The 13,042-nt window shown below is 37.8% G+C and overlaps 1 protein-coding gene across 6 annotated transcripts in view; it reads right to left on the reverse strand.

Moving 5' to 3' along the window:
- USP9X (ubiquitin specific peptidase 9 X-linked) overlaps positions 1 to 13,042 on the reverse strand; it is a 96,570-nt gene that overhangs the window by 22,649 nt on the left and 60,879 nt on the right. For 5 of the 6 annotated variants that reach the window (XM_053936054.1, XM_053936056.1, XM_053936055.1 and 2 more), the window contains 6 exons: positions 12,506 to 12,784; positions 9,222 to 9,347; positions 7,093 to 7,218; positions 4,257 to 4,423; positions 887 to 995; positions 127 to 273 (listed from right to left, as the gene is read on the reverse strand). In XM_053936054.1, the coding sequence (XP_053792029.1) occupies positions 127 to 273; positions 887 to 995; positions 4,257 to 4,423; positions 7,093 to 7,218; positions 9,222 to 9,347; positions 12,506 to 12,784 (954 nt within the window). The remainder of the gene's footprint in view (positions 1 to 126; positions 274 to 886; positions 996 to 4,256; positions 4,424 to 7,092; positions 7,219 to 9,221; positions 9,348 to 12,505; positions 12,785 to 13,042) is intronic. The other variant, XM_053936057.1, reaches the window with a different exon arrangement.

Consider the following 13,042-nt stretch of genomic DNA (forward strand, 5'->3'; position numbering starts at 1 on the left):
GATACTCCAAACAGCAAACATTAAGCTCAGAACTGCAGTTTACGAGGAAGTTTACAGTTTTGCAGCAAAAACCTAATTATCAGGAATTAACTGATAATTATCAGTTAATTAGATCGTGAAACTTACCCTGATTCTCTTAAGCCAGTCAATTTCATTATTGAGAAGAACTTCAGCATTGGGTACATTAATATTACTGTTGTAAGCATAGTTAAGAAGATGTCTTAAGAGGGTGAAGTAGTCTCCAGAATGCTTAGCTCTCTCTCTTGCAGTGCTCTGTGCAAACCAGAAGCAATGAATTCATACATGCTTCTACTTACAGTGCAACACCAACATATTTCCCCTAAATCTCACAGTAAACATAAAAGAAACCCAGTGTAAGGTAATTTTTAATCTTTCAGAAGTTTAAAATTGTATTTAGCTGCTAATGAATGACTTCTCAACTATTTTAACAGCAATTTCTATACCTCAATGGGAAAAAGAAAACCAAATCAAAACTTTTGATCAAATGTTCAAGAAAGCCATGAGCATGGGAACTGAAAAGCCCTGGCAGGACCAGTAGGAGAAGGCACTAACTGTAGGTATCTCTCCAACCTGCTAATGATTTTTTCCTAAAGGTTAGCAATCACCAAAGATCAAATGCATACATTAAAGCCTATTGTTCATGTTCTTATCAGAAAATGCAAAAGAGTCCCTTTTCCCCTGATCTAGCTCAAATGGAAATCATCTCTGCTGCTTGTCAGAAGCAGGTCAGAAGCAATCTGAGGTCAAAAGCAATCTATATTGTAGTGACTGTTATTAATACCAATTTGTCTTTTCTTGCAGGTATTTTGTCCTATTACTTTTTACATACACTCCCATACTGAATACTTTATCTCTGAAAACTTACCCCTAGAACAGTAAACAGCAGGGTAATGAAGAAAAGGAGAGGTCTCTGTCCCATGCAACACCTGGTAGCCATTAAAAAGAATTGCTCCTGTGCCATCTGACGAACGGTTCTGGAAATAATTTAATAGAAACATTAAATTCAATCTCCCTATCCAAGCAGGACATTAATTAAATTTGTGTTTACTTACTTAATGCCATTTTCTAAAACTGAACATAACATAGGAAACAGGAATAGTTTAATTATTCCCTACCCATCATATTATTTCTCCTTGCAATGAAATTTCAGATGCATGAGTTATATTACAAAACCTGTTCCACAAATCAAATATTTAAAGGTAAAAGAAAAAGAAACTTAGAAACACCTAATCACCACACCTTTGCAACTGACAGTAAATATTGCATAACACAACAATTTGCAATCCTAAGTAATTTTTTTTCCTAATCAAGCACCAGTTGTACCTGGTAAGACAAACCAGAACTATTCCAGTAAAACTGCTTTTATGTGTCATTGCAGCAATTTGCTGAGAACCTTTGAAGTGATCAAAACTTATCATTAGTAAGATGTGAGAGATGATGACCCTCCTGAAAATTCAAGTGACTATATTTAAAGGAAATTTTCCACCTCAGAACCTAATCTAATCACTACAGCAATGCAGGAATGGATAAGATTAAGTAAGAAAAAAAATTTAAGGCAAATCCTTTTCTTTCAAGTTGTAGGATTAATTGTCTGAGCAGTATGCCTTGTAAAAACTGTTAGGAACAACTCTTTTTGTGTGGGAAGAGACACATGCTGAATGAACGATTTAATGGAAGTATCCCAACATATGAAAAACTGAGTTTTGCAGTGTCTCTTTGGTGTGGCTGTCTGTTCTGTGCCCACGAAGGCAGGGTAGAAAGCACACCAAAGAATCCTATTCCCTTCAGAGCTTTTTCATATGTGGTTAACTACAATTTCAAAGCCACATAAGGATGACCTTGAGGTCAGAGCAAAGATGCACCTTGTTGAGCACCCATCTCTGCTACCATGCACAAAGCAAAGTACACAAGAAGAAGGAATCATGCAGTGATACTTCTCCAGAATGTTCTCTCAGCTTCTAACAATCTGTGGTTCAAGACTACCAAGAGCAGTATTGCACAGCCCTCACTGGACAAGTTCATGAAACAACCCCTCAAATAATTTCCAAACTGAAGGTTTGCACTGTTTAAATGTTATGCTCAAGGTCTTATACAAAGAAACGCAGCTCTCCATTTGTTCTTCGTTTGCTACTTCTGATTTTAAGGGTCTCTGTAGTATTCTCCTCCCACCATTCATCTCTCCTCCAGTATGATGTGCCCCCAGCTATTCAGCTGTTCTTCAGATGGAAGTCATTGCAGAGCTTTGATCTCCCTTGTCAGCCTTCCTTGATCTTTGCAAGTTGTCCTACTCTGCTCTGAGTTGCAGCAGACTGTGGGGTGGGGCTAGTCTGTTTTGTTCTTAACAATAATTGACATTTTATGGGGTCTGATTGTTGAGCCGATGTTTTTGTAGAACATCTCACAGAAATTTATTTTAAGATACAATCCTTCAACTGCTTGGGACACATCACATAGACACTCCTTAGCTCTGTGCACTTGAAGGCAGAATGAAATAGACAAAGGTGATATTTTCCTACAGTGAGAAATGCGACCAATGTGACATGCCTCACACTGTTATGTTTCTGAGTATGCAGTCTTTGAACACAAGTATTACATTTCTGTGAAGCTGTAACCATCTAAGAGCTCTTAAGGAATCATGAGAGGGATGCAGCTGCCTGAGCACAGGCAGCTCATGCTGTTTTAGACACATGATGACAGCACAGAGCTGGCACACAGGAACATGAGCTCCACAATGAACTCACACTCAGCAGGAGGAACAGCTGGAAGTCAAGCACCTCTCTTAAGGCTGGCAACCTGAATCCTGCCCTACTGAGAGCTCCAGGACACAGGTCTCTGTTCAGTTAATAGAAGAAAGTCTCTTCAGTGGGTGTAAGTGCCATTGCTTTACACCATCACAAAGAATTTTAATGTATTTAGGCCACATACATGTGGCCACCAAACACTTGGCAGAGATCAGCAGAATACTTTTGGGTTCCAGGATAATTTAGGACTAATGGTTCGGCTATCTCCTCTTAACTAAGCCAGTCTTGCATTCAGAGGACACCTCTACAAAATCAATTACCTTTTAGGAGAAAAACTACTCTAGCATTTAGTATTAAACATTTTGCATTCTGTTTCTCAGTTTAGAGGTAGCATGGGTATGCTCTGAGGAAACAGAAGTCCCAGTCAAACTCTGAAAAACAAACAATCCATCTGATCTTTTCTAGAAATATCCTATTTGTGAGATTTGAACTTGGTCATCTTCTTTCTTTGTCTTTTATGGTGCACCAAAAATATTTTGTCACATGCATTTTTTTTGCTCATATTGTTCTCTGATGGAGCATAGGAGATTAGAGAACAATAGTTGTGGAAGGATATTCAGAGTTCTGTCTGGTACTTACTAAACTTTCTCTGCACTGCAAACACTGATTTGTTTCCACATTAATTCAGAAGAGGAACTTTTCAGCAGCTTAGTTCAACTTCAACTTCACCATCTTAATTTACAAAGCAGTCTTCTGTTTCCACTCATGCTTATGCTATTTTATCATGTAACAATGCACAGTTGCACCATTCTAAGTGAGATTATCATGTTTATCACAAGTCTTATAGGCATATGAGAGAAGTGGTAGCTTCTTGTACTGACAGTATGAACTATTTTCCCAAACCATGAGTGATACATGCAAGCTTCAGTGAAACTGAAAATTCAACACCCTACACCACAGGCTGCAAACTAATAAATCTTGTGGTATTTCTGGTAACCCTCCAGTTTCACCAATGTTTGCAAAGAGTTAACTGTAAAGAAATGCTCTGATGATACTTGATTCTTTCATTAAGGCAAATATTCCTAAACAGAAGACCTTTCAACCTGTTTATCTAGAAGTCAAAAACCCCAAAACACAAATTCTGCTCAAATTCTGACCCCATTTATCTGAGAGCACCATAATCTGACTCCCTTTAAAACATACTGAAAAACTTAAGACACTACTAATTTCAGACTTCTGTCATTTCTCAAAGAAAACTTAGAATATTCGTGAAACAACAGTATCTTAAAAAATTAAAATTAACTCTTTAGTAAAAGATCAAAGCACTGGCAACCAAGTTTAATAACATAGTAACAACTTTCCACCTGGATGGTTTCTGAAAATACCCTATTGGGATGTTCACATCACAATTTCAGATGGGCTGAAGCCACTGCTCTGCATTTAGGCTTTATATTCATTTTGAACTGTAAAATAATAGATGTGACCAAAACTTACTTGCTGTGACAGTGCAATAGTAAATCAATAATAAATGTCTGCCACGCCTTCTCTTTACTGAGTGCATCCAGTGCCGTTGGAATCAAAGCAAAGCACAGGGTCATCACCTCCAGTGCTTCACAGCAAACTTGTTCATCTTCCATGTCTGGTTCATTTCCTGCATTTGTCTGTGAAAACAAACAAGAGTGCACAAAGTGGGTACAGAAAACAATCCCAAGAAACCCAACTGGCTCCAAGGTATATCACTGAACACAAGCACAAACCACAGCTTTGTATACTAAGTGATTATCAGTGCCAAGTATTTTATGCACTCAGATCTGAGCCAAAGCACTATGTGGGATGACTTAAGCTTCCAGAATTGTGCTTCTCACAGGAGGATTCCAAGCATGAACTTATGAAGACAGAAGTTAAATAGGACAACTGCAGGCAACAGTTACATCAGTTAGTACTGTTGGGAGTTTTTCTTGGTTTGCATCTGGGGTTTTGTTTGGGATTTTTTTTGTTTTGTTTTCCTTTACTGCTCAAAAAATGGCATTTAAAATTTGGAAAACTCTGCTGCTTAAACAGAGAAAGGCTATAGTGCTGCATAATTAATTCATCAATCCACTTTTACAAGGCTTTGACACTCACAACTTATTTGACCAAAAGCTTTTTAATACTGCTAGAATTTATTAATCACTTTGCTATTTTTCAGAAACATGAAAGAGCTGTTCAAGTTTTAAACATAGCTGCTGTCATGATTTTTGACACAGAAAATAATAATATTACTGCTAATTGGTGCAGAGGTTACTTCTCAAACTAAACACTTGAATTAATTGAGTTTATTTTGGTATATTTTTTCAAAATAAATACTTTGAGAACCATGGCAAACCCTCTCCTCCATCTAGAAGTAATTATGTTCAAGAAGTTCCAAAGAAACTGAATGTGAGCAGGTCTCAATTTATCATTTATAAATCATGAGTGCAAGTTAGCCACATTAACTAGAGGCATCAAATATATGTTTTATATGTGGGAAGGTATCAAGATTATTTAGGCAGAAAGAAGGGATTACAATGCAGAGGAGAGAACTAATTGTGAACAGGCCAAAATATGCCTCACTCTGGCAACAAACACTATTTTGTCTACGCACAATAACTAAAAAGTCAAAGGCAGTCACTGCACTGCAGCAGGAGGATGTGGCAGTTCTGACACAAGATCAGAAAGCAAATGCAGAATGTCTTCAGCAAGTCCAGAACTGCACCTGCTCTGCAGTGAAGCCCTGGTTAGAAGGGAAAGTTATTTCTGCACAGCTGCAGAGACCCAGGAGAAAGGCAAAGTGCATTTTACATTCAGTGAAGTACTTCTCTGCACTTGGGCACCCAGAGCTGGGGGGTCTGTACATCGTTATATTTGATCTTTATAAAACCATCATAAAAATTGCTTCCTGTAATCTATAACCAGATACAGTTCTCTTAAACTGTGTCTTCCCTTCCATGATATTCTTCTATTTCTAGGATACTTTCCTCTCTTTTAATGTTATATTAACAAAGGGTACTTTATTTCCCCTTCTTATTACTTCTACAATTTCTTCCTCTTTTGAATTTCCAATTTTTCCCCTTCAATTTTAATTTCCCTTTTGCATAGTAGAAACCAAATGCCGCTGCCATTTACTACAGATGTCCATATAAGTGTCAATAAGAATAAAAAGAAAAAAAAAACCAAAAATTAAAATCCCACAAGATCATGTGAAGGATGATCAATAATGCACAGCTTAGATTTCATCTCTTTTAAAACTTCTATTACTCAAAGTATTTTTACAGAACTTAACTGTACAATTTTTACCAAAAAATGTTAAAAAATGCACATTTAGGTCTGTTTTCTTGCAGGTATACTTTCTCTAGTGCACTACTGCTCTTAAAGCATCCCATGTATAGATATAAGAGCTTATCTTCACATGCCTGGATTGTCACATGAATTAAATTATGTTTTATATGGAAGTACTACCTAAAAAAAAACCCAAACCCCAATTTATTTCATGAAGTCACAGCAATAGAAGCAAATGACATTATAACCCTATGAAAGCTAATGGAGAGGTGCTGCATTTTGCTGAAGTAAATATCCTTCTTTCAACTGACCATTTGAACACAACAGCAAGTACACCAAGAATTAAGCTCCCTACATATTCCTTTTCCTTTCACTCTCAGGCAAGTATTGATGAGTACTAAACCTGATTTTACAAGACAAGAATAGGAAATGCTTTTTTAAAATCACTGTCCAAATCCAGATTGTTATCTCCTGTAACTGTAAGCAACATTACTTAAATACAAGATGTGTGATAATCTACTGATACAGAACTCCCAACTCCAAACTAGTGTAAACCACATGTGAATCATGAATAAAAGAAGAAAAGCCATACAGAATTAGCCATTAAATCTTTTTCCCCAATGCTTCTCACATCACTTAGTTCTTCTTTTTCATTTTAGACTGCACATATGCTTTGAATCACTTCTGCAGAACAGACCTTTTAAGTTTGAAGACAAGACAAATTAGCCTTGCAGGAAATGCTTATTGCTTATTTAGATGCAGAATGTAACTGGGCTGAAAACATGTTACAGCAGTTACAGAACTGGTGCGTTTTTCAACTGACACCAGATTAAAGTTACAATTCACCAGTTACTGCAGAAAGGAATTTGGAATAGAAAACTAAGCCGTGTTATGACAATGACATACTAGACCCTGAAATACATCATTGTATTCACCTAAAAGCTCATCACACTCTAAACCTGACCAGGTCAACATTCCCTTTTGTACAGAAACAAACAGTAATACAGAAAAGTAGCTGTACAGGAATTCTTACCTTTTCATAGATTTTACTAATTTCCTCATTCGAGCTGAAAACCAGCTGAACTGATCCACAACCTGATGCCCAAACAATTTTTTGTACTGCCCTGATAACACAGATGTCAGGGATGTATTTTGAAGCCTGAAAAAAAAAAGAGAAATTAACTAAAGCAACATTAAAATACAGCTGCAAATAACACTGCAATGGATTCTAAATTCCCACAAATGTTTTTCACAGAAAATTTAAGATTTAAAATGTTAAAATAATTTTTTTTTAAAATAGAAAACACATGATGTATCTTGAAGAGTATTTATACTTATGTAAAATTTAATTTAATTTTTTAAAGTAGGATGTAGGCAACTCTAGTTTTAAGACTTAGCAGAAACGACCAATTTCAATGCTAAAATGTTCTTTATTTAGGAAAAAACCCCAAGAAACCACTATGCATTCATCTGGAAGGCAGCCCGCCTCTTAAGCAATGTAAAAAGTTGAATTTATTTTAGGGTTTCTCCCCATGCTAGCTGATAGCCAGCTTGAACACATTAATGCTGTCAAGTATGTGATCATTATATAAAGGGATTGCTTCATGTTCAAGACACAGAGGGTTGAACATGAATAAGAACACAGCTCATGTATTAAATGAATGCAGAGTCACTCTTCAGTACTTTGTGCATGGTCTGAGTTAACATCCAGTAGTTTCTACTGATATACACACATTACAAAACATACTCCACAATTGCTATTATTTATGGTTCACATTAACTTTCAAAAAAACGACCAAACTTATCTGAAATCTGTATTCAAAACAGAAATGTCCAAAAAATAGGTAATCTCTAAAAGCAGAAGGCAGACAGATGGATTTCAAGTTTCATTTTTCTAATGCTAAGAAATAAAAAGGGAAATCTTAAGAAGCTGAACTAGTTAGGTATCTGCATCAGGAAACTTGAAGAATGTGCTTTCTTGTACTGATATGGACATTAACAGTATTTCCAAGAAAAATAAAAGCTATTTTATATTTGACAAAAGCAAAGCAACCTTACAGCAACAGTGCCACAAGAAAAACAACAGAGTTTTTTTTAAATCATTGAAGTTTCAAAGTCTTTAAGTATCAACATTTTTAAAAAAGGTGAATTATTCCTCTCTGTGCTAAAGCCTTCTCTCTGGCCTATGGAAACTATGTCAGATTTTTTTTTTTTAAATTGTGAGATCCATTGTAAAGAGTCTTTGACCATCAAAACATGAAAAGGCCAAAAAACCTTTCAAACTACAATACATATGAAATTTAGATCTACAGCAGTATTCATAATTTCAGAAAATTACAGACAAATCTTCCACAGCAGTACACATTCAGATTTTGCTTGCTTTGATGTGCTTGGTGAAAGAAAAATAGTTTATTTATTTATTAGCAGGCCTCTAGGAAATACAAAGGCAGAATTGAAAAAACCTTTCCTCACATCTCACCTCAAAAGATATTTCTTCTATAGAAGAAATTTGATTAAATCAGAGTTGAATTGGCTGATTTTACACCTATGGATGCAAAACCACCACTGATGGAAGGCAGATGGCTCAGTCTTGCAGTGCAGCATGTTGTGCTTTCTTTAGACACTGCCCTTTGTTCTCAAAGGATAGTGAACTTGTCAACACCAAGAACGAGAATACAGTAATATCTTCTATCTAGATATCTCAGAAGTGTCTTGGAGATAGTTTTGCAGATATGCTATACAGTACAGAAACACAGTATTTATGGCTTCCACCCTGGAAACCAAGGGATCCAGATGCACGTGGAAGAGGAAGGTAAAGCATGATTTTAGCTCCTGCTGAACTCAGCTGAATTCACTGACATGTTCTCTCACAAGACTCCTGATTCCAGATCCAAATGGGTTTTGGGCACACCATACACATAAGACCACTATGTTTGCAAAGCACATTGTTTAGCCTTACTGACGTTTTCGTTTGAGCCATTAAAGCATCTTCAATATATAAAGATACATTGGCAATGATTTGAGATTTTTCTTTTTCATATGACCATTACCTAAAACATTTTAAAAGGAAAATCTGCGTCTTACAAAGCAACAAATTTAAGGATTAAGAAAATAGAAAAGATGCTGTAAGGAAAAAGGTGATACAGAAAGGAATTCACCAACCTCATCAGATATTTGCTGTGCAAGACGTATTGCTACATTTCTCAGCATGCACTCTGAAGTTGGATTAGGAATGTTTTGTAGGGCATTTTGTAGCACCACTGCCTGGTCATGCGTAGCCTGGTTTATCTGGAAGAAAGTATTTCTCATACTTACTTTTACATGGGAAAAAAAGGCAGAAAGATATGAAGATCTAAAGTTACTTGGAAAGGTTTGGTAGAAGTAGATAAGACCTTGGAAGGAAAACTACTTAGTGCAAAGGCCAACATAAATAAATCTCCTTATTTTTTAACAGATACCATCACAACTGAAGACACTATGCTGCAGTGGACAATCTCTGAGTACAAGTAGTCAAAAGGAAAGGCACTTGCTCAAAACTTACTAGGTTTGGGGGTTTGTTTATTGATCAGATTACTTCAAGCTAACAGAATTTTTTTCTGTTACAATGCCTCCTCCCCTTTCAGTGGGAAAGAAAGGGTTTGGTCAAACTCTGGATTAGATAAGAGTGTCCAGACAGAATACAGCTGCAGTTTTTATTATACTGAAGTACATTTTAAACATTTAAGTTACTCTTGAAGAATTCTGTTCTAAATTATCCCTCCTGTTTTTTATAATATTTTCAAAACAGAAACAGCAAGACAAGTTTTTATATTTTTTTTTTTTTGTATTGGTTTGAGCATAGATCCCTCTCTCCTTAGTCTGCCAGAGCTCCATAGTTTTTATGAAACCTGAAATGGTTCTTTCCTTCTCAGAGAAAAACAAAAGACGGTGTGTTGTTACAAATTAAAACAGAATAGTTTCTTCATTCTCCTGTACCACTTCATTCAAACAAGCCCATCTCAAATGCTTCTCAAAAGACACACTGTAAGGCTGCTGTGTAAGGTCTTGTGTTGATCACATCCCTTGTTTTGTCAGCTTCACTAAGACACTTGATTTAGGGAGCAAAGTTACAGAGCCTCCACTGAAGACTAACAGAGATTCCACAGTCAATCACCTATTGGATGCTATTGGAAGTGATCAACAGCAATATACATGTGATAAATCAGTTCTGTGTACCAGAACACTGTATTTAACATTATTAATTCAACCTTCTATGTAAACAAGGAAGAAAGTAACAATTTTAAAGGTACTAGTGACAGCAGCAGACCAATAACTGAAAAACTACAGACACATAACCTTGGTTGCCTCCTTCTCTTAAATACTGATGGAAAGCCAAGATAGAAAGTTATGCTTTGGTACTTATGCTTTATGTAAGAGAAATGAGAAGTTTCAACAAATCCCACCTGCATCCCAAGAGAATAAAAAATACCAAAGTCCTTCAAAGAGGATGATGGTGACAGCAAGAGTAACAGTGTTTTTTTCCAACAAATCAGTTCCTATTAAATGAGATGTTTGCAACTCTAAATAGTGAAAGTCAGCAACTGCGGAAAAATGTTACTATCTCCTAAGTCTGTTTCAAACAATACTTCAAGACTCAAGTGATGCAATGTGTTCCAAACTGCCCTTTAAATAACTGGTGTAAGAAAACAGGGCTGTAAAATTTATTCATTTTAAACAGATGAAAGACAGGGTGGCAAACATGTCTGACTTGTATAATATGCTTATAATATTCCTATTATACTCTAACATGAAAAATAAAAAGGGATCTTCACTTCTTTGTAATCATTAAGAATTTTGATTTACTTGAAAAATAATTAATTATGTATCTTCCAACAGATGCAGCTAACCAGAACAGGTACTTATGCTTGAGATTTAAGGGGAATGTACTCCTCCAATTCAGAGATGGATCTCAAGTCAGTATCTTGGAATTAAGTGTTCTGAAGTGGGGCTCTCTGTGTATTCTTGAGGACAAGTTGATAGATCAATAAACTATTCAGGATGGAACCTCACAAATGGGGAATACACATTTATCAAGGAATATGCTGAGTTGGAAGGGCCCCACAAGGATCATCCAGTCTAACTCCTGGCCCTGCACAGAACCATCCCCAGGTATCATACCATGTGCCTGACAGCATTGTCCAAACACTTCTTGAGCTCTGTCAGGCTGGTGCTGTGACCACTGCCCTGGGGAGCCTGTTCCAGTGCCCAACCACCCTCTGGGGGAAGAACCTTTTCCTGATATCCAACCTAAACCTGCCCTGACACAACTTCAGGCCATTCCCTTGGGATGTGTCATTGTCACCACAGAGCAGAGATCAGTGCCTGCCCTTCCTCTTCCCCTCATGAGGAAGCTGTGAGGTCTCAGTCTCCTCTTCTCCAGGCTGAACAGACCAAGTGTCCTCAGCCCCTCCTCACATGGCTTCTCCTCAAGGCCCTTCACACCAAGCCTGTGGCCCTCCTTTGGAATGCCCTCTAAGAGCTTTGCATCTTTCTTGTATCACAGTGCCCAAAACTGCCCCCAGCACTGGAGGTGAGGCTGCCCCAGCCCAGAGCAGAGCAGGACAATCCCCCTTGCCCAGCTGGCGATGTTGGGCCTGATGTCCCTCAGGACAAGGATGTCCCTCCTGGCTGCCAGGGCCCTGCTGGCTCAGGCTGAAATGAGCATCAAGCAGGACACCCAGGTCCCTTTCTGTGTCACTGTTTTCCAGCATCTCATTCCTCAGTGTGTCCATACATCCAGGGTTGCCCATCCCAGGTGCAGAATCTGGCACTAGCCCTTTTTCAACTCCATATGGTTGGTGATTGCCCACTCCTCTAACTTGTTGAGACCTCTCTGCAAGGCCTCCCTGCCCTCCAGGGAATCAACAGCTCCTCTCAGTTTTGTATTATCTGCAAACTTGCTCGGTATCCCTTCCAGTCCTGCATCCAGGTCGTTTATGAAGATGTTGAAGAGCACAGGGCTGAGGATGGAGCCCCGCAGAACCCCACCTGTGACAGGTCAGCACTCTGTCATTATTCATTACAACTCTTTGTGCCCAACCTGTGAGCCAGCTGCTCACACATCACATGATGTGCTTATCCTGCTGTGTGCTGGACATTTTGTCCAGAAGGATGAATAGAGTTAAAAATTAGAAGTTACTTGCACTGTCAATCATGCAAACCATTGAAAATCATATACAGAGCAAGTGCATCTCACACCTAACTTTTTACAGTCACTAAGAAATAGGATTTGTTTAGTAAGTTGATCTCTTTTTTAGAATTGCAAAACATTATCTGAAAGTACTGCGAGTTCTTGATGTGCAACTCACTCAAAGAACAGACTGTCAATGAAAAGCAAGGAGATGTTGCTGCACACATTATAAAACACAGAGCACAATGCTATTTGCAGCAAGGAAGATTTATATTACCGGTGAAATTGTACTTGTGCCTTCCACAACTGGCTGACAAGCTTCTGCCACAGCTCGAACGTGGCCATATCCAATTGCTGTTAGCAATAATTTGGCTATTTTTAGAGCATTAAGGTAGGCACCCCTTCGAGTTTCCATATCTGCATTTGGCAGGAAGTTATTTCTGGTCAGCATGCTCAGCACAAGAGGCAAACCACCACTTTTCAGGAAGTTGTACTGGAAGTCACTGGCATCTTCTCCCAGAGGTGCACTGGCAGGCATTAACAAGGCATAAACTACCTGCAGAAGAAAATAAAGAGTTAACTAACGGAAATGCACCAGCTTGGATATAGATCACTGAACATGAGAATTTGCAGTAATACTACATAAGCAATGCTTTGACAGCACTGGCCATACATGTTTATGCCAGTAAATTGTTTAGTATTTTCAACTGTTAATTTCAAACCAGAATTTGATCTTAGGCTTCCATAATGTTACAGACAGGAGTGCCACAGAGAGAACTGACAATTTTTAAAGAAAAGGCAAAGCATCACTAAC

Source organism: Vidua chalybeata, chromosome 2, assembly GCF_026979565.1.
Source record: "Vidua chalybeata isolate OUT-0048 chromosome 2, bVidCha1 merged haplotype, whole genome shotgun sequence".
In the NCBI taxonomy this organism is placed as follows: domain Eukaryota; kingdom Metazoa; phylum Chordata; class Aves; order Passeriformes; family Viduidae; genus Vidua; species Vidua chalybeata.